Raw genomic sequence first — 20,600 nt, 5'->3', positions numbered from 1 at the left:
ACCGGAAGTGTCTTTCCACTTATTATGAAAAATCAACTTGATTTCAAGTAATTACCAAGTCCTAATTGGCAGTATTGGTTTCGTAGTTATATAGTTCCTATACCAAAAACTAATTTACCCTGTACGACGCCAACAAACTCGATTTCAATAGTTCCCAATTCTATTTTTGAAATTACAAGTCCTCAATTTTCACTTTAGAACTTACTTCCTGATTTTCTTTCTTCCTTCTTTATATTTAATTTTTTATTTATTTATTTTAGTAAACTTAATTGACACTCATGTGATATCCGATTTAGTTTTTCCTTTTAATTAAAACCGACCCGGTTATTAATCAGTTTTCACTTACTACCAAAAATTAAAATCATTAGTCTTTTTATTTCTTTTTTTTCAAATTTTAAAATTCTACATTTAACCGACCAATTCGGTTAAATTTTCCGGTCGGGTTGTTCCCGGTTCAGTCAGTCAAACAAAAGCCGTGCATTGTGTGCTGATTGGAGCAGGGTTTTAATTTATTTTGAAGTTTTTGACCGTCTCTCGTTGTCTCCCTCGCTCGCCTCTAAGCTTGTGTGTAGGACTAGGAGGAGATAGATGCCTTCAATGGCCGAGAAGACTCCTCCTTCCCTTAAACCTCACTCCAATGCTGATTCTCTTGCTAGGTCACCTTTTCCAACCCTACCTTTTTGGCTTCTGTTTTTCTTTTTCTTCCAAAGTCTTACTTAAAATTAATGTTATGTTGCTTTATTTCAAATGCAGGAGAGAAAGAATTAGAATGCAGAGAGAATCTCTACCAATTGCTTCAGTTAGGGAACGACTTGTCGAAGAAGTTAAATCACACGATATTCTAATTATCGTTGGTGAAACCGGAAGTGGCAAAACTACTCGTAAGTTTTTTTCGCTATTGTCTTTTACTTGTTCTTTTCTTCTTCTTCTTCTTCTTCTTCTTCTTCTTTTTATAATTTGATTAGGGTTTTACAATTTTTTTTTTTTGGGATACCTGCCAGAATTACCTCAGTTTCTATTGAACGCTGGATTCTGTCGCGACGGAAAAGTAATTGCTATAACTCAACCGAGGCGTGTTGCTGCTGTCACTGTGGCTAAACGTGTTGCAGAAGAATGTGGTGTTGAATTAGGTCAAAAAGTTGGTTACTCTATTAGATTTGATGATGCAACTTCTACTTCTACTAAAATTAAGTACATGACTGATGGATTGCTTCTTAGGTATTACTATACTTATAGGAAATTCAATGTTATAATTTAATGTTTTAATAACTTATTATTTTTCATTTAGAGCTTTAAATTGTGTGTTTACTGTTTTGTATATTGGGTTAATTACAATCACTAGTCCTGAGTTTTGCAACGAATAGGCACTTTTGTTTGTCAGTTAAGCTACACTCAATGTGTTCCCTTATGAAGAGTAAAAAAGACACCAAAATGCTAATGTAAAACAGAAGGACTAAAGTGTTGTCATTTATAACAGTAGGGGGTGGGGAGCAAAAGTGGCTATTAAGGTAAACCTCAGTGGTGTCTATAATTAACCTTTTTACTTAAACTTATTTACATTATTTTTCTTTAATATATATATTTTTTAATTTGCCTCTTTTAGACTGTCATGAATCTTTTATCAGGTGTGATCTGATGTGAGCTTTGATAAACTTGCAGGGAAGCTTTATTGGATCCTTACCTCTCTCGATATTCTGTCATCATTATTGATGAAGCTCATGAAAGAACTGTCCACACTGATGTGTTACTAGGCTTGCTTAAAAATGTACAATATGCAAGGTCAAAATCTGTTAGTAACCAAAAAACTATTGATGATGGTAGGGTAAGTAATGGCTCATTGAAGGAGAACGAAACTGATACCCGAGGCATTAATTCTCTTAAGCAATGCCAAGGTAGAAAATTACCTCCATTGAAGTTAATCATCATGTCTGCTAGCTTGGATGCACGTGTATTTTCTGAGTACTTTGGTGGTGCCAGAGCTGTTCATATTGAAGGGCGCCTACATCAAGTTGATATACTCTATACAGTTCATCCTGAAAAAGATTACCTCGATGCAGCCTTGATGACTCTATTCCAGGTTGTTATTGTCTTCTCAGCTTAATCAAACAATATGATTACCAAATTTCGATTGATGTTTTGGATCTTTTAACTTGATTTTTCCTATTATTTGCTGTAACGCCTGCTACTCAATTATGTTCCTCGCTTTTTATGCTCAAGTACGCTTTAATCAATTTAGCAGAAAATGGAATCAATCTTTTTCCTTAATTTTCTTATGAGATACCTTTACCTTCGCTCCTTAGATTAATATAATAAACCTTAAAGTTTTTAATTTGAATTCTTATTTTTCTTTTACCATGATTTATTTAGATTCACTTGGAAGAGGCCCCCGGTGACGTACTTGTATTTCTGACTGGGCAAGAAGAGATCGAATCAGTTGAAAGACTTGTGCAGGAGAAACTTCAACAGTTACCTGAAGCCAAACGGAAGTTATTAACAGTTCCCATATTTTCATCTCTTCCATCAGAGCAGCAAATGCGAGTTTTCATGCCAACTCCACCTGGCCATCGTAAGGTAGCTTAATGATGCATGTGAGTTAGCCTCTATTTAGTGTATGAACTGGATGGTCATCAGATTTATTTATGGTTGGTGATATAATATCTGGTTTGGGATTAAGGCTTGGATGGGTTGAGTTGTTTTCTTGGCATAATACATGTTTCATCAAAGAGATATGCGTTTGCTGTCTTGTGAATTGTGAGGATGGTATGTACAATTTCCTGATAGTAGAGAAATTGACTTATGTGCCATGGATGTTTTAAGCCATCAAATCATAACTTTCCCTGTTTGCTGTATAGCTCTGTTGGATCCAGATTTTCTATTTTACTTCATCATTGCATGAGCCATACCTTCAAATTGCAGACACATGCACTTATAAAATTATACAAGTTTGAGCATGACTTCTGGAGAAGAAAAGGATGAAGTGTAGGAATATCAGCAGGTCTTATTTCAAGATAGATGTTGCTTGTATATCCATATATCTATCTATCTGTAGAGTACACATATAGACAAATAAACATGGATCCGTGATACATGCATATATTCGTGGTTGTGTTTGGTTTTTTTATACAGTTAATACTCATAGCATGTGACACGCACTATTTTGCTATAATTTAATATTTTGTGTTGTTATCATTCAATTAACTATATTAGGTAATATTGGCAACAAATATTGCTGAGACATCAGTTACAATACCTGGAATCAAGTATGTTATAGATCCTGGATTAGTAAAAGCTCGTTCCTATGATCCAGTCAAAGGAATGGAATCACTTGTAGTAGTTCCAACATCAAAGGCTCAGGCTCTTCAAAGGAGGTATGCCTGCTGAACCATGCCTGGGGGCATTAATGATATATAAAAGATTTGGATGATCCTTAATTGCTGGTAGTAAATTTATATTCGCTGTTGTATGGTAGAGTTCTACAATTCACAAACACATTTTGTCCCAATTGAATTGTTTTTTGATAGGAGTGGTTGCTAGAAATGTCTGACTTACAGCCTAATTATTTTGAATTATGAATGCTGTTCATACTCTGTTTTAATTATCGTCATGAGTCTTTTGGCCCTGTGTAATTGGATATACATCTTTATTTTCCTCCCTCTCTATGTGAATTTAGGTGGTTGGAGGCATAAGCTAGTTGAGTTAATTAGATATGGTTCAATTTGCTTTTAATTATGTAGTTATTTGCAAAAACTTTGACTTTATCTTGTTCTTGTCCTCTTCTAATATCCTAATGCTGTTATGGTTGGAAAATTACTTGCTAAGCTTTTAAACGAAAGTTGGCTGAATGACAAACTCTTGCTGCAGTGGACGTGCAGGGCGTGAAGGACCTGGGAAGTGCTTTCGTCTCTATCCAGAGAGGGAATTTGAGAAACTTGAGGATTCAACAAAGCCAGAGATCAAGCGGTGCAACCTCTCAAATGTCATCTTGCAGCTGAAGGCTCTAGGTGTTGATGATATTATTGGGTTTGATTTCATAGAGAAACCATCTAGGTAAAATCTTAGATGATTTTTTCATGTTTCAATTGGTTTTCAGTTACGCCCTCTTTGCATTTATGTGAATCTTTGTAGCATATGATTATATTATGAGCTATCGTATCACATGATTATACATGAGCTATCATCTTTTAGCATTAACCTCAACTTATTCTTGGTTTGGCTGGTTACTTGTTTTCTGTACTAGGGCCATGTCTTTTGCTATAAGAAATGATTTATCCATCTTTCACTTTACCTCTATTATTATTCCTAAGGCTTTAGAATATTGTTACTCTACAGCTCCTCTTTGTCCTTATTATGCCTCCAAGTATAGATAAAAATGTGTCAGCAACTATATGGGAATTTTATTAAGTTGAATTGTGTATGCTGATTGCCTTATTTGTACTGTAAGCTTAATCGAAATTACTAACAATTGGTTTAAGTTTGGCTGGTTGGGATTTTGGCATACACAGTAATAGCAGAAAATGATAAATCCGGATTGATTTGCCTCTAGTAATTGGCTGATACATATTTGGTTTATCTAGCTTGTAATTTAGGCAATGTTTTGCACTGTTTTGACTTTTGAGGAACTTTTAATCTTGTATGATTGTTAGAAATACATGTTGATCCTATTATCACTGAATGTATCCTCTAATCTGTCATACAATATCACTTTCTGAACAGGGCAGCTATCATCAAATCGTTGGAACATTTATTTCTGCTGGGTGCTCTGACAGATGAATGTAAGCTGTCTGATCCTGTTGGGCATCAAATGGCTCGGCTTCCCTTGGATCCTATTTATTCCAAAGCCCTCATCCTAGCTAGTCAGTTCAACTGCTTGGAAGAAATGCTAATAACTGTTGCAATGCTCTCAGTGGAATCTATCTTTTATGCCCCTCGTGAGAAGTCAGAAGAGGTTTGCATGCATAAATTGCTTTTCTTACTCTGTTCCTGGGAAAAAAATAATGCATCAAATTTTAATCTTCATGGGTAGAAACAATGTTATGCTATTCCGTATGCTATGCGGCAATGTCGTTGGTATTTTTTCCTGGCTCTACTTATTTGACCTATTAGATTTGACAAGTAAAAATGGTTAAGAATTGGTAACATCATGTGAAAAGATAGCATGAGAGACTGAAGACTGGGGATTCAATCAGTTGGTCTATATAGTTTCTACGACTTGGTAGCTTGGATTATTAATTGAGAACTTTTGATATTAATTTGTGTATATCGATTCTGCTTGGTGCATAACTGCAGTGCTGTATCTATCTGGATCCTATAAGATAGAGGCCTATTCTGGCTTCATATTCTTGTTAACATTGCTTATTTAATGCCTCAGATTTGTGTTTCCTGATTGTTGTGCAACGATTATTATTACCCCATCCCACTTAATACTTTTGGCTACTAAACACTATTTTGTATTCCTGCTGGCCAGTCAAGAACAGCAATGAAGTGCTTTTCAAGTCCAGATGGAGACCACCTTACGTTGATTAGTGTATATCGAGCAGCAGATGAGCTTTTGGAAAAAAGAAAGATGGAACTCAATAATGAAAAGAATTTCAAAGGGAAAGGTGAAAAAATTCTGAGAAAATGGTGCAAGGAAAATTTCATTAATGGTCGTTCCCTAAGGCATGCTCGTGACATTCACAGGTGTGGAGCATTTACCCCTTGTATTTTCTCCTCCTTTTTTCCCCTTTTCTTCTTTGTCCTTTCTTTTCCCCTTAGATCTTTTTTAACATGGCTTCTGTGTTTTATAAGATCTTTAAAGTTTATCTTTTCTTGTCTCTGTACTTGGTATTCTTGAATTCATGTGGTCCTTTGCAGTCAAATTCGTGGACATGTTGAACAAATGGGTCTTCGTGTTTCTTCTTGTGGAGACGACATGCTTCAGTTCCGCAGATGCCTTGCTGCTTCCTTTTTCCTTAATGCAGCTTTGAAGCAGCCTGATGGGACATACAGGTACTTAATTTACATCCTGTGAGCTGTGAAATTCAGGTACTTACCTGTTTATATTCTTTTAACAAGGGCTGTAACTAGTCAGTCACCATAGCCGACTTTCTGTGTCTATCCTCCCTTGTTATGCATTTTTATCTTTCCATTTCTCCATGATGAGTCAGTTGCTACTAAATGCAGGGCGTTGGCAAGTGGTCAGACAGTGCAGATTCATCCTTTTTCCGTGTTGTTTCGTTCAAAGGCTGAGTGCGTAATTTTCAATGAATTAGTCCAGACTTCTAAGAAGTACATCCGAAACATAACTAGAATTGACTATTTGTGGTTAACTGAACTTGCTCCGCACTATTACGCTATGCAGAGTTAAATTATCTGGTATGCATTCTGACAGCTGATATGTAATTATTATTTCACTTTTATGGTCTTTTATGCAAATGCTCTTCTTGGACTCATTTTATGAGCTTTATGACCATCACTGCTGGACCAGTCAACTCTAATGCTTGTCCAAAAAGACCAGAATTATGTGTTGGGCATGCCCCCTTTTCTTTTCCTTTCAGTTTTTATAGGTTGGGTCAGAAATAGAAATCTAACTGTTGCAGTTGCTATGAATCTTTGGTTGAAACCCTTCTCGGTGTGTAGTTTTAATGTGACTTCCAAGCCCTGGCATGTATTTGTGGCCTGATCTCCTTTTCTTCTTTTTTTTTTCCTTCATCTATAAATAGCAGGAGGATGATCTCTATTGTTCATAATTGAAAGGAAGTGTTAACAATGCAACCAGCGTACTGGATCTTATCATATGCATCATCTTTTCCACCCATTTGGATACTTGTAGATGAATGGAGTTGCTTTGGAGTACTGCAAGTCTCTTTTTGGCCGTTTGCTGTTTGAAGCTTTGTACTCTTGGGGATCTTCATTGTCATGCGTAATTGGCTCATTAATACGAGATTCCTGCTCCAAATTTGCTTTCACTAAGTTATTAATTTATATGTTAGAACAAGCCTGGCTGTTTAAAATAGGAATTTCTGGATTTAACCATATATTAGAGTGGAGGATGCAATCCTACACTTGATCTGGATTTTTTTTGGGTGGGGGGAGCCTTGGGGGATACAGTTTTGACTCCCACTTAAGCATCCGGATTTGGTGGTTTTCTTTTTCTTTTTCTTTTCTTTTTCTTTTTCGCCATCCTTTCTTCCCCCCTGTATAATTTATAGAATTGTGCTCTTAGGAACATTGCAGTTGTTGCTAACTGGTGCTGGTGATTCTGTAGTATCTTGTAATGTAACTTATTTATTTGGCTTTTGTGGTTTAGTACCTCAATTTTAATGAAGTAAAAAATTCCATGTTACATGGAACTTCAAGATTATTATTAATCTTAAAGCAAAATCTTACCATGTGTGGAGTATTACTCTTATCTGCAAAGTCTAGAGAGTGGAGGCTGTAACTTTTCTTGGCAAGTTTTCTGTTATTATTTTTCTAGCAGCACATCCTGTTTCTCCAATCCTAGGCAAAAGGCACACCAACTTTGTGAGTCAAATATGAGTTGTTTCTGTAAGGACCCGGACATCTCAAGTTTCCTCCAACATCACATATATAATACATTTGTAGCCAACGCATGATCTGAGGTACGAAATTGTCATATTCATGAGTGATTACGGTGTTATAAATTGTCCAGATATCAAATCTTACATGATCGACCCTCCAAATAAATCTGTAAATATTAATCATTACAGGGAAAAAGGCCAAAGGAACTTGAACAAATTGCAATGCTTGGAATGCTGAAAAGTCAGAATGTCACACTTTGCTAATCGGCCTGAGATAAATCTGAAATTGTCTAAGATGTCTCTATCATAGCAACATCTTTACAATACAGTTTGATAATGATTTATAGTCGCCATCTTGGCCTATTCTTCTGTCCATTTTCCCAAGTTACATTCAAAAACGTTTCTAATTAAAGGCCAAATATCTATTCAACATTGCTTTACTCATTCAACATCCTTCTTTTTTTTTTTTCTTTTTTTTTTCTGTTCCTTATTTTTTTGGGGTCAAACTAATGTATTCTTTAGCACATCCCATGAGCCAGCCTTCTTTTCTTTTAGAGTTTGCAGTCTCTAAAATTGAGGCCCCATTTGATGGATTAAATAAAATCCTCATTTGTCTTACTTCCTACCATTTTATTCCCACTTATATTATAGCACCAATCCAAATTGATTAGCTTCTTATCATCGGCTAGAAGCATCAGTCGCCATCTTTATTGCATTATAATATATTGACTGAATTATATCTTGGCTAGCAATAAGAGACTTGGTCTAAGATTCTCCTTTAGTATTTGTGGAGAATCAAAGCTACTTAAGTATTTCTTAGGCAATTCTTGAATGTATAAACTAATGTGAAGGTTTTTTCTTGAAAGTGCACTTGAAATCTGACCCGAACCATTAAATATTTCTAAAAAAGATATGATATTTCCATGTATCTAGTTGGATTCTGTAAGCTGTAACATTCACCGTTTTCTCACCAGCAAGAACCCTTACAAGAAGCAACGTGATTTCAACTATATAACTCTGTCTTCCATATCTACAGCCATTCTTGCTCATATATACACAACATCAGTACCTATTACATCTCTGTTATAAGCTTCTTGTCCATGCAAAGCAAATGGGAAATTCATTAGTATGTATGTCAACAGAGAATAAAGCGAGAAAGAAAGCCTCTAAACATCCTCCTCCACACCCTTCTTCTTCACCTTCTTTAGTTCCATCTTCGAGTGGAAGAGATGGCGTAACATCGTCTTCTTCCAAAAAAGAGATAAATAAAGATTTGGAACTCGATGAGGAATTAGCAGAACAAGCAATTGCTGCAGCTATGTTATTTCGTCATCATCAAAGAAATGGCACTCTTCCATTTCCAAGATCAACTTCTGTTGTATATCCTTCTCAAGGGTCAAACAAGAAGCAGCTGCAGCAGCCGGGTTTTACAAAGAGTTCCAGTTCTAGGCAACGTTCTCTTGCTGATCCTTTGCTAAGACCAAGTCAGCTTGTTAGCCAGGTTTGCTTTGGTTTCTTTTATTACAAACAAGAGATAGGGAAAAGTATAAATATGATTCTTGATTTCCTTTATTTCTATAGATAGTTTGGTCATTTTGATGGTAGTTTGCAAATCATATAAGATTACAGAAATTCTGAATATGCTTTCAGGAATATTGGAGAGGTTGCTTGGTCAAATACTGTGTTCTCAAATGAACTTGGATAAGACTTATTTGCAAAATATATAGGTTGTCTACATTTTTAAGCAAGCATGGGAACGTGTAAAAGCATTTTATATTGAAAGTCATAAAGTCAGATCCTCGTTTGATTTTCTTTTTTTTTTTTTTCTTTTTTGAGAAATCACGTTTTACATTTTAATTTGATGGATCATTTGTCGGGTCGTTCCAGAATTTGAAAAACATGAATTCCAAATATCAAAGTGTATTTAATCAGGTTTCAAAAACAAAACAAAAGATTTTTTAATTATTAATTTCACTTAACAATATACAGTAATGAGTTATTACACCAATCATTTTTCTTAACAGAATCATATACTATAGAGCAGCAATGTTAATCTCTTACTCCTTCAGTCACTTTCTCTTATTGTAAACTCACTAGCTTCTGTTGTTTCCAATTCCCTAGGATCTAAAGATTGATGATCTTGAAACCAAACATTTAATCCTTGTTCATGGAGGAGGTTTTGGTGCTTGGTGCTGGTACAAAGTCATAGCACTCTTAGAGGAAAGTGGGTTGAAAGTTGATGCAATTGACTTGACAGGATCTGGCACTCATTCATCTGATACAAACACCATTAAAAGTCTCTCCCAATATGTAAAACCACTTGTTAACATTATTGACAACCTTAGAGAGGGAGAAAAGGTTTGTGACTTTATTATCACAATGTTAGCTCATGTATGATCTGGAATTTAAAATTTCTTAACTACTTGGTTTATCTAAAGCATGACAAATTAATCAAGCAGCAGGTAAACTTATTTGAGATGAATTAATTATTGATAGATTTTTCTTGTGTTGAAATGCAGGTTATCTTGGTAGGACATGATATTGGTGGAGCTTGTGTATCATATGTGATGGAGTTGTTTCCATCTAAAATTGCTAAATCTATTTTCATTGCTGCAACAATGTTGTCCAATGGGCAAAGTGCCTTTGATATATTATCCCAACAGGTATTCTACTAATATTTTATGGATTCTACAGCCCCCCATTCACTGTGGTAATGGATGATTGGGAACTTGATTGGATTTCTCATTTCCTTGTTTAGCAAAAGCACTCCTTCACATGGCCAATTGCTAAATAATTCAATGTAATTGCAAAAGTTCAATATGTGGATCATATTGTCTCTTCCATTTCCATTTGGGACCTATTTAAGTGTTGATTGATGCACTAAAATATTGACAAGTTTGGTTTTATTGTCCCTGTCTTCAAGTTGTCATTCTTCACCACATCGTGCACTTAAAACCCAACTGCTTGCATTTCTTCCTTGAACAGACTAATCAAATAATACAACCAATTTCAAATTAATAGACATAACAACACAAATTGAGATTTTTAGTGTCAGGGGGTTAATTTTTTTTCTTATTTCGCAATAATATACAATCTCAGACAGACTCCACTGATCTGCTACTGCTACGACAAGCTCAAGTATTTCTGTATGGCAATGGAAAGAATAACCCTCCAACTGCTATTGATCTTGACAAGGCACTCCTGAAAGATTTATTGTTTAACCAAAGTTCACCTAAGGTATGTTCCAAATATTAACTAAATTTTCCAACATAGCATAATGTTTCTTAATTGAGGGTTTACTAATTATGATAAATTAAAAGGGCTAACTTTTTATTTATGTATTTCAATGTATGCACAACAGGACATAGCATTGGCATCAGTATCAATGAGACCCATTCCATTTGCACCAATTCTAGAGAAAGTCTCTCTTTCTACCAAGAATTATGGTTCGATTCCACGATTTTATATCAAAACTCAGGAAGATTGTGCAGTACCTGTCTCTCTACAGGACACCATGATCAAATCCAATCCTCCACAGCAAGTTTTTCAGATTAAGGGTTCTGATCATGCACCTTTTTTCTCAAAGCCTCAGGCTCTGCATAGGATCCTATTAGAGACTTTGCAAATTCCCAAATTGCAAGCTTGAATTCTCCTGCACCATTATTATGTCTGCTTGGGTAAATACACCCCCCTTGGTCCCAATTTTTGCACTAATTCTCAAGATGGTACCTTACTTTTAATTTGTTTATTTTTAGTACCAAACTTCACTTTTAGTTTAGAAAAACATATTATATATAACTTTATTGATGTTGCAGCCGATGAGGAAATAATCTTAGAATACACGTCCCATTAGCTCACACTTCAGATACCATATTATAGGGTATCATTTGAAAATTATGGCAAAATTTGGATATTATTTTAGAAAGAATTCATATTTACTTCAAATTTTTTGACCGTCCGTCCATCGGTAGAATTTTATTATAATTGCTTAATATTTTTAGTCTGAAATTTAAATTTAACTTTAGATATCAAAAGGAAAAAAATTAATTAGAAAATACCATTTAAATATTTAATACTAAATTTTCTTAGTACCAAGGAGGCTATTTATCCACAACAGCTAGAGAGGCTCTTCTATTTTATGATGAGCAGGCGCAATGTTTTGGCATGAAACATATATATGTTCAAATTCAAAGTTAAACCAACATTGGCATGTGGTTGCATGTCCCAGTAATGGTTCCCCATGTGGAATTTTGATGTATACTCCAACTTCTGGCATCTTTCTGTCACTAAGAACCTTTATTGTATAAGACATATATATGTGTGTGTGTGTGCTTGGTAGAAAGCAAGAGATCCATACTGTCACATTATTAGTGTAGACAATAAAGTAGTCCAAAACTGAACAGGAATAATACATATGTCTTGATATTAATTCCAAATTAAAATTTCTAATATTTCACATTCATGAATTGCTAGATGTTGTTAGTGATACACTTTTATCCCACATTGAAAAGGATCATAGAAATGCAAACACCATAACATAGAAGAATTTCTCTGATGGGTATTTGGGCTAAAATTCCAAATTTTTAATGCCATCTTATAAAGAACTGATAGTGCTAAAGAACACCAAACGACAAATTAGGGAACCAAACCTACCAAGAATGAAAAAACTTCCTACCTAAGTGTGGGCAAACGATATATGGTTTATACACCAAAACAATAATACTAATTAATCATTTGGGTTTGGCAACCTGACAGCAAATTAATAGGCCTAATTTTGCATGGAAATGCCATTAATTGAGTTTCTATAGTTTTGGAGTGTTTGTACCGTCCATGGCATACACACATTTCCAATTGTTCTTTTTATTTATATGGCACACAAGAAGTTGAATTAGAAAGTCTTCCTTATAAGAGCAGCCTGTGCTTTATGGGTTAGTGACAATGACTTTGTTATTACTTTCTGCAGACCACATGTGATCTTGAATAACCTCTTTGCACGTAAAAGAGTACATTCCATTTGCATCAAAATAGAGAAACATAGATGTGCATTGAAGCTCAAGTTACCATAAAAAGGAAAACAATTCTTTTTCTTTTTCTTCTTTTTGTTTATATATATATATATATATATATATATATATATATATAAAGACTTCGGCTTTTTCTTCTTTTGTTTTTATAAAAAGGAAAAAAAGAAAAAAATTTCTTAAAATTAAGAGAATTAATTTAAGAAAGGAAAAATAATATATATATCTATAACCAATTAACGAGTGATCTGATTGATATTTTTATTATAAAATTTACAAAAATTTCGAACCCTAAACCTTTTTCACCATTTTTATTTATTGTAAGATTTTAAATTTTTTTTTAATATACAGGTTGGAGCCTATAAGGCCTTCAATTAAAGGAAAAAAACTCTATGGATTGCTTGCTTCCTCATGATGCATGTGAGATGCCGAGTCATCTGTCCCACATGATGCATGTTAAATTTGCTTTAAAAAAAATTAATGGAATTTAAAAAAAATATATTATATGTCTGTTCGAAATTATTTTTAATTGTTGAAAAAATAAATTTTAATTTTTTTATTTAATATATTAATTTTTAATTTTTTATAAAATAATCCTAAAATTAAAAAAATTAATATTAAGATTGAAAACTTTTAATCTCAATGCCACCAATGTATTAGTATGGAAAATGGGATAAAAGTGAATGGAAAGAGTAATATAATCCACTATAAAATTTTATTGGATTTCAAGTGAAAATCAATGAAGCAAAACAGTTAATTAATTGACTATATTTAGATAAACTATTTACTTTTTCTTTTAATTGTTAAAAATCTATTAAAAACTCTATAATTATGGAGTTTCAAAATTTATGAACTTTTACATTTATATATAGCTAATGTCTTTTTTTTTTCTTTTAATTTTAAATGTGATTTTTTTAAAATTTATTTCAATTATAGCATGGGGTCAAATTTCGATCAAAATCTCAAAGTAAACGCAGATACGATACTATAATTTAGTAGCTTATGAGTTTATCTATTTTAAAAGAAAATTGTACTTTAACTTTATAGATTAATTTTTAAACTAATAAAAATTGTAAATTCATAAGATATATTATTACTATAACATTTTATTGAATTATTATTATTATATATTAGATCTAAATTACTATATATAAGTATTTTTAGAAAAATTAAAAAATATTACAAACTAAAAATATTTATAAGTAAAGTATAATATTCAAATTTAAGAGAGATTTACAGTTAAACTCAATTTATTAATTTTATTTATTTAAATTTTTAAAAAATTATAAATAAATTTAATTTAATATGTTATTTGTAAACTAATTACAAATATGATAGACTAGATCTATTTAGAAAAGTTTTAAATAAAAAAATAAAAAAAAATTATGATTAAAACTAGTCGTATACCTATATGCCGACGTTATTATTATCTCAATTATAAAATTAAGTTAATAAATATAATTTAATAATTTTTTGATATTTGATATTAATCTATAATATTTTAAGAAGATAATAGCAAATTAACTATATTTAGATATTTTTTTAATTTTTTAAAATTTTAAATTTCTATTAGAAATAATATAAAAATTATTTTAAAAATATTAATTAATTAATTTTAGTATTATATAAATTAATATTTTCTATATAATTGATATTATTATTTTTTAAAATAAAAATTTATAATATATAATTAAAAAATTAATTTATTATTAAATCTAGTATTAGAAATTCTAAAATATATTTTTTGAATTAAAATTATTTTTAATTAAGAAATTAATGTATTAATTCATATAATGTTAAAATATAATTAATATTTTTTAAAATAAAATTAATATTATTATCTAATAATGAAATTATTTATTAATTAATATAATATTATAATATAATTAGCATTTTATTTTTTAGAATTAAAATTCGTGTTTAATTAGAAACATAACAAAATTAAATATAAGTATAAATTATATGTATATTAAATAAAAATTTTATTTGTTAAAAATTAAATATATATATTAAAAATTATATATATATATAGTAATTTCTTTTTGAAAAGGCAATAAACTGAAAAAGAAAAGGAAAAGTTGAAAGTTGAGAGTTTTATTTTTCTTTTAAGAAAAAGGATTTACTTGTTACGTTATTAAGGCACATTTAAAAGAAAAAAGAAAAGAAAAAGAAATTCCCTTGTCTATATAACGTATGCATTTCGCTTTCAGACTGTGTGAGCTCAGTGACTGCAGCTACTACTGACTGCTCCTTTTCTCTGTTTGGTTCCTTTGTGTTTAAATTCCAGATCTGATTTCTCAATTCTCGCTAAGGTAAACCCGATTTTCTTTGTGCTTTCAGATTCATTCCACTTCTCATCTTTGCTTTCTACTAGGTTGTTTATTTTTTCTATATTTTAAATAGTTTTTTTTTCTCTTTTCTTTTTTTAAAGATTTGTAAAGCAATCGAAATGAGGTAGATCCAGCCATTTTTAGTTTATTTAGAAATAGAATCGTTGATTTTCTGCTGTTCATTTTTGTTGGGTTTTCTTTTCTTGGTTTAAGATAATTGTTTCTTGGCTTATTTATAAATTTTTTAGTGTATCTGCAGTCAATTATGTAAACCATTCTTATTAATGATGGGATATATTAGTTTCGCAATCCTAGAAGTGAGATCTTACATAGAAGTGAAATTGGAATAGAATATGGTTTCAATTTAGCAGAGATTTTTTCTTTTACTTGATGCATAATGGCCGGGGTGCTAGAAATATAAATGTTGGAGTAACAGGGAAACTGGATTCTAGCATCAAATTGCAGATGCAACATGCTGTACTTGTTTATTTGAGCAAAGAAGCTTGTGCAGTGTCTCACTATGTAATTTGTTAGTGATTGCATTGTTTTTAAGGTTTTTGATCTTCCTCGTTCGCCTTTTGTGTGATACGGGCAGCGATTGGTATTATTTTTTGAGAGTTATATGAAAATAAATTAAACTAAATTTGTCTGGTCTGCTTTTTCTTGATTCGCATCATTGTTCTGATGATTTACTTTCATCGTCTGCGCTGGGTACATGGTTTGAATTTCTTGAAATTTCAGAGCATGGGTCGTGGAGTTAGCAGTGGTGGTGGACAAAGTTCATTGGGCTATCTGTTTGGAGATGGAGAGGCTCCAAAACCTGCCAGGAAAAATGCCCAACCTGCTCCAAATGACGCCCAGGTGGTAAATGACCTGCCACCCTCCAAACCTGCTGTGGCTTCTCAGCCAGTAGATATCAGCAAGCAGGTTCCTGCTGGTATTAATAGTACTTCTACAAACAACTATATGCGTGCTGATGGTCAGAACACTGGAAACTTTCTCACGGTATGATTCTTAAAAGTTCTTCTTTTTCTTTTGGAATTCTTTAAAATGATTTGCAGTTGGCATTACTTCCATAAGCTGTTTCTGATGTCATGCATATTTCTCAGGTTCATGATCTTTCATTGTTTCTTTTAGATTAAGCAACCTGTGTTTCTGTTCTTTTTTTTTTTTTTGGAATGATGGGAACTGCCTGGCTTGAGGATTGTCAAGCATAAATACATTCAAAAGCAGTGTCTCTGTAATTTGGTTCATACAATATTGTTGGTCTTGAAGGGCCTTGTTGGTTATAGGACTTTTTTTCTGGGATAAGTAGAGCATTCAGTTTTGTATTGTCAAGCATAAATACATTCAAAAGCAGTGTCTCTGTAATTTGGTTCATACAATATTGTTGGTCTTGAAGGGCCTTGTTGGTTATAGGACTTTTTTTCTGGGATAAGTAGAGCATTCAGTTTTGTACAGGAGAGAACTTCTGCATTAAATTTCCAGACTTATCTAAGTAAACATTTGCTTTGGTGCTTGCCATTGCAGCTTCCATACCTATTAATCTGTGTTTCAGAGTTAGAATCCTCATATAGCGGTTTTATGATAGCACTTGCTTAGATGTAGGGTAGTGTTTTGGATGATGACCGTTTTTCTCTCTGTCTCTCTCTAAAATGGATTCCATTTCAGAAATTGTAGTTTATAAAGGCATAGGCCCGCAGCTGGATAAACCTGTGACCTCATTATAAGATGAGTCAAACGCATGTGCTGGAATTTAATATTTTCGTTCATCAGTTTCATGCTCAGTTATATTTCATCGAACACAAACTAAATTGTTTTTCCTCAAAGTTGTCATTAAGTTGCCTAAAAACTTTCTTGATGGGTTCAGGATCGACCTTCAACCAAGGTTCATGCTGCTCCTGGTGGTGGATCTTCTCTTGGATACCTCTTTGGTGGTGGTAGTAACTGAGATATACACTAAATCTTTTCATGCTGGATGTATTGTTTGTTGATTCTTGTGGAAACCTATAGTTTGGATGAAGCATGGTTTCATCTTAAATATAAATCAAAGCAAACTTGCTGGATCATGTGATGTAATGTAATATATAGATGGTGGTGCTGTTTGGATTATTCCATCAAATATCAGTGGATTTTATATGTCATAAACTTCTGTTACAAAAGCTCAGTCGATATCTTTCTTATATATAGTTCTGAATTCTGATTTAAATTGTATTCTTAGCAATATTATGCTTTTGAAAAGAGAATTTTGCCCTTTGCAATAGATTCTTTATGCAATAGATTCTTTATCATACATTTGCCAAGGATCCAGAAGGTAACATGGACAAGAAGTTGACAGCAGAAAGAGCATAAATATATACACACATGATCAATAATTTTGAAATGTAATAACAATTAAAAATGTCAATAATTTTGGCAGATAATGAAATTTATAATTATTGTATAATTAATTTAATAATTAATAAGTTATTGTTTTAATTTTAACGCCCCAATTATTATAACTAGTACTTACATAAAGGGAGGGCACTTCAGTTGTAGAAAGATACAATCTCCTTGTGGCAATTGCGGACTAGACACTTGCGAACCAGACCCGGTGAGAGATTTTTAAGATTTAGATTCACAAAACCTAGGATCAACCTTTCTTTGTCATGCCCTGTTATCGAGACCTTTTCATTGTATGAAAATGCATATTCAAGTTAGAAACCAAATGAAAGGTTAAGCTACAGAAAGCAAAGTTTCTTCAGCATGTAGTAAGTAGGGTTCTTATCAGATTGAAAAACTATTGACACCCGGGTTTCCAACCAGTTACATTATGCAGTTATATTATGTAGTTATGTATATGAGTATAATAATATGGGATGTATGCCAATGAAGATACTTGTTTGATGTTTGCAAATAGAACTGTCTGTACATATTTCAAACAGAATAACATAGTAAGGTAAATCCTCAAAATGAGGCACAACCTCCCTTCAGCCAGCCAATAGACTACTGCTAATCAAGCTGCATTTTGTTTAGGAACAGCAGGAGCAGGAATAATGCCCAATTTCCTTCGGACATCATCTAAATCCTCATGGAAGTGCTTCTCATAATATACACACATAAGATCTGTGCACTGCATTCCAGCTCGAACTGCCCATGGGAAATAATGCTGTAAGAACAATTTTCTCTGCTTCTCGTTAAATCTTGTTGTGCCTCCTACCACAGACATTATACACATAGGAAGGTACATTTGCTCAAACTCTATCACCTTCAGGGCTGACTCACCAATTAGGTTGGTGGGGAGGTCGAATAAGGTGTGCCAGAAATCATGCACTTCACGAGCCCGCATGGTTACAAATGCCAATTCATCTGTGTCCATGAAGCGCACTGGTGGACGGTCATCCGGGGAAAAGTTCCTGGATCCCATGAATCTAGCGTAGGCAGCACCAAATGTGTTAGCTGGTAAATCCCATGCATGTCCTACATTTGCAGATACAACACGTGGTCTGTCCAAGAGTACCGCCTGTCAAAAGGATAAATTTAGCGGTCTTACTGATTGAAGTGTATATGATTTGCTTTCATAGATCTGCAGAAACATATGTTCGTGCTAATTTCATTTATCGGAAGAAATTGGTTTCTAAGTTTCTAAAAAGCGTAGCACAAAAAAGCTCCTCTTCAATATAAACCCATCAAATATCTTGCAGAACATCTAATACCTAATTAAGCAGTCAAAAAATCTCTGGTATTAATATAAGTATCTATACAACTAATCCAGACTTCTAGGTGCTTCATCAATTCAATCTTTCCAAGAAATTCACATGGAAAACTCTAAATGATGTGCAGCATACGTTTAATCAATCAGACCTGCCAGTATTCACTCAAAATCCAATTACCCATTGGAACTATTGTTATTGATCACGTAAAACAACAATGGTCTACAAAAGGATGAGCAATTGCCTATAAAAAAAGAGAAACATTAAAACATAGCAATTTGAAGGAGGTGAAAAGGGGAACATATACATGCATACAAAGCTTGATAATTACCAGAGAATGAAAGCAAGATAATAATTTTCATTTGAAAATGTTGACGCAATACCACTTCTTCAATAACTAGAAGTGATGTGAATTCACTGGCAGTTTATCATTTGAAGCTTTTTAACCAAAACTCTCCAAGAGATAAAAGACATATAGTTTAGTAACTTCAAACTACTACTAGCATTCCACTGCCAATTACATTTCTAATTACAATATCTAGATAAGTTCAACATATTCTGATTTCTTGAGATATAAATACAGAATTATGTTTCAAGAATCTCAATTTCTGGACAATGAGCAACAAACTTGACAGTTATACAAGAGTTTTTGAAAGGATTTTTTTTTTTTTTTTATTCGTAATTCCTAATTCTGTCAAGACAGCCATAATCCCAAATGTAACACAATTCTCATAACAAAAACTTTATCTAAGAACATAGATAGCTATAAGAAACAAGAAGAGATAAAAGAAGAAATCTAAAGAAAGAAAAAACTAACTTTGCCTTCAGGGGAACTTTTCATTCTCTGAAGAACCCTCTCAAAGGCAGGTTTCCCAGTTGTTTCTCCAAGAGCTGCTATCAAATCTGCTCTTCTTGGGTCTAGCAATGCACCCAGTGCTGAACCCACTGCAACTACTGCTTGTTGCCACCTGTTTAGCCTGATTCTTGCACCTCCCTCTATCATTTCACCTAATCTCCAATTTACTATTCATAAACAACCAAATTAAATACTGGAAACCCAAAGTAGCAGACCAGTAAAATAACAACCATATATAAAATACAATTTATCAATATCGAAGATACAAAAAGAAACAGAAATAATGAAAAATGAATTAATACTTTGAAAGAAAAGTAATTGAAGATGAGAACGTTTCAATATAATTGTTAAACGAGGACATTAGCGAAGAAGATTTTGTTCATGGCGGTCATATCAAAAAGAAGAATGAGGAATGGCAACCTTGGTAGGCAAAACATTTCAAGTCTTTTGATGGGTTTGCTAGCCCATTAAGCCCATTGAGATGTAGCGTTGCGTTTCCTTCTTTCTTTCTTTTTCTTAAAAAATAAAATAAAACATTTTGTTGGGTTAATTACTGGCAACGGTCAGAGTCTTAAGTATAACAGCAAAATGGATTACCCGCCGTCCGGTCGCCGGACCATTCGCGCCAGAAAAACCCCAAAGAAATCAGACATATACTCCACATTCGTAATTCACGATTCAAGTCCCGAACCCGAATCCGATACCAAACCTCAACAACTCGACGATGACAGCAACAGCGATATGTACGCTACAATGCTCTATAAAGGAGGATCTGGAAACGACAACAAGAAGGATCAAAACGACGACGAAGATGACGAAGACTCTCTCCCTCCTCTCCTCAAACGGCTTCCAAAAGACTTCGGAGGCGGAGATTCTCTAGACGACGACGTAGAAGACGGCGATTTCGGGACTATGATTGTGAAAAGCGGACGGGGTCGGCCTCCGATACAAACAGCGTCGTCTTTTGTGAGAAAACCTAATTATAATTATAATTATAATAGTGGAGCGAGTGATAATGGAGAGGATAGTGAAGGTGAAGAAGGGGAAGGGTTTGGTACATTCGTAGTGAAGACGAGTGTGAGAGGGCGGGGGGATAGTGGATCGACGATGGGGAGAGCGGTAGCGAGTATGCAGGCGGTTGGGGAGTTAGGGTTTGGGAAACAGAGGAACAGTGGATCTTC

At 33.5% G+C, this 20,600-nt stretch overlaps 4 protein-coding genes across 8 annotated transcripts; 3 read left to right on the top strand and 1 right to left on the bottom strand.

The window, feature by feature from the left end:
- Positions 1–133: 133 nt before the first annotated feature.
- Positions 134–7,342, top strand: LOC8264703 (pre-mRNA-splicing factor ATP-dependent RNA helicase DEAH10). Of its 2 annotated transcripts, none has more exons than XM_015729087.3 (12): positions 134–656; positions 754–881; positions 1,002–1,218; positions 1,660–2,077; positions 2,368–2,571; positions 3,208–3,368; positions 3,862–4,047; positions 4,714–4,945; positions 5,465–5,679; positions 5,854–5,988; positions 6,163–6,354; positions 6,705–7,342. In XM_015729087.3, exons 1-11 carry the CDS (start codon positions 589–591, stop codon positions 6,344–6,346), a joined length of 2,148 nt encoding a protein of 715 aa, XP_015584573.1. In that variant the 5' UTR covers positions 134–588; the 3' UTR covers positions 6,347–6,354; positions 6,705–7,342. The 2 variants fall into 2 exon arrangements, with proteins under 2 accessions (XP_015584573.1, XP_015584572.1); XM_015729086.3 differs by having other exon boundaries at positions 135–656; positions 6,702–7,342.
- A 679-nt stretch (positions 7,343–8,021) lies between these two features.
- LOC8264702 (putative methylesterase 11, chloroplastic) lies at positions 8,022–11,377 on the top strand. The gene is made up of 5 exons (XM_002512020.3): positions 8,022–9,021; positions 9,642–9,878; positions 10,040–10,183; positions 10,620–10,757; positions 10,882–11,377. The coding sequence occupies exons 1-5, from the start codon at positions 8,632–8,634 to the stop codon at positions 11,164–11,166; spliced, it is 1,194 nt and encodes a 397-aa protein (XP_002512066.1). The 5' UTR covers positions 8,022–8,631; the 3' UTR covers positions 11,167–11,377.
- Positions 11,378–14,690: 3,313 nt separating this feature from the next.
- On the top strand, positions 14,691–17,080 carry LOC8264701 (protein SPIRAL1-like 1). 2 transcript variants are annotated; one of them, XM_002512019.4, is made up of 3 exons: positions 14,691–14,853; positions 15,613–15,876; positions 16,742–17,080. In XM_002512019.4, the coding sequence occupies exons 2-3, from the start codon at positions 15,616–15,618 to the stop codon at positions 16,820–16,822; spliced, it is 342 nt and encodes a 113-aa protein (XP_002512065.2). In that variant the 5' UTR covers positions 14,691–14,853; positions 15,613–15,615; the 3' UTR covers positions 16,823–17,080. The 2 variants fall into 2 exon arrangements, with proteins under 2 accessions (XP_002512065.2, XP_048234804.1); XM_048378847.1 differs by lacking the exon at positions 14,691–14,853 and adding an exon at positions 14,893–14,915.
- Positions 17,081–17,732: 652 nt separating this feature from the next.
- On the bottom strand, positions 17,733–20,345 carry LOC107262687 (ubiquinone biosynthesis protein COQ4 homolog, mitochondrial). 3 transcript variants are annotated; one of them, XM_048378831.1, is made up of 3 exons: positions 20,017–20,345; positions 19,381–19,586; positions 17,733–18,373 (listed from the first exon to the last, which is right to left on the bottom strand). In XM_048378831.1, exons 1-3 carry the CDS (start codon positions 20,081–20,083, stop codon positions 17,867–17,869), a joined length of 780 nt encoding a protein of 259 aa, XP_048234788.1. In that variant the 5' UTR covers positions 20,084–20,345; the 3' UTR covers positions 17,733–17,866. The 3 variants fall into 3 exon arrangements, with proteins under 3 accessions (XP_048234788.1, XP_048234797.1, XP_048234793.1); XM_048378840.1 differs by lacking the exon at positions 20,017–20,345 and adding an exon at positions 19,840–19,970; XM_048378836.1 differs by lacking the exon at positions 20,017–20,345 and adding an exon at positions 19,722–19,859.
- Between the last annotated feature and the right edge of the window lie 255 nt (positions 20,346–20,600).

This window comes from Ricinus communis, chromosome 1 (assembly GCF_019578655.1).
Source record: "Ricinus communis isolate WT05 ecotype wild-type chromosome 1, ASM1957865v1, whole genome shotgun sequence".
NCBI lineage: Eukaryota > Viridiplantae > Streptophyta > Magnoliopsida > Malpighiales > Euphorbiaceae > Ricinus > Ricinus communis.
This window is presented reverse-complemented; position numbering and strand designations above follow the sequence as displayed.

Coding starts and splice junctions, on each gene's coding strand:
- LOC8264703 (XM_015729087.3), top strand. CDS start 589: ATGCCTTCAATGGCCGAGAAGACTCCTCCTTCCCTTAAACCTCACTCC. Junction 882..1,001: donor CGGAAGTGGCAAAACTACTC/GTAAGTTTTTTT, acceptor GATACCTGCCAG/AATTACCTCAGTTTCTATTG. Junction 3,369..3,861: donor GCTCAGGCTCTTCAAAGGAG/GTATGCCTGCTG, acceptor CTCTTGCTGCAG/TGGACGTGCAGGGCGTGAAG.
- LOC8264702 (XM_002512020.3), top strand. CDS start 8,632: ATGGGAAATTCATTAGTATGTATGTCAACAGAGAATAAAGCGAGAAAG. Junction 10,184..10,619: donor TTGATATATTATCCCAACAG/GTATTCTACTAA, acceptor ATACAATCTCAG/ACAGACTCCACTGATCTGCT. Junction 10,758..10,881: donor TTAACCAAAGTTCACCTAAG/GTATGTTCCAAA, acceptor TATGCACAACAG/GACATAGCATTGGCATCAGT.
- LOC8264701 (XM_002512019.4), top strand. CDS start 15,616: ATGGGTCGTGGAGTTAGCAGTGGTGGTGGACAAAGTTCATTGGGCTAT. Junction 15,877..16,741: donor ACACTGGAAACTTTCTCACG/GTATGATTCTTA, acceptor TGATGGGTTCAG/GATCGACCTTCAACCAAGGT.
- LOC107262687 (XM_048378831.1), bottom strand. CDS start 20,083: ATGTGGAGTATATGTCTGATTTCTTTGGGGTTTTTCTGGCGCGAATGG. Junction 19,587..20,016: donor GTCCGGCGACCGGACGGCGG/GTAATCCATTTT, acceptor GTTTATGAATAG/TAAATTGGAGATTAGGTGAA. Junction 18,374..19,380: donor AAAGTTCCCCTGAAGGCAAA/GTTAGTTTTTTC, acceptor TCCTTTTGACAG/GCGGTACTCTTGGACAGACC.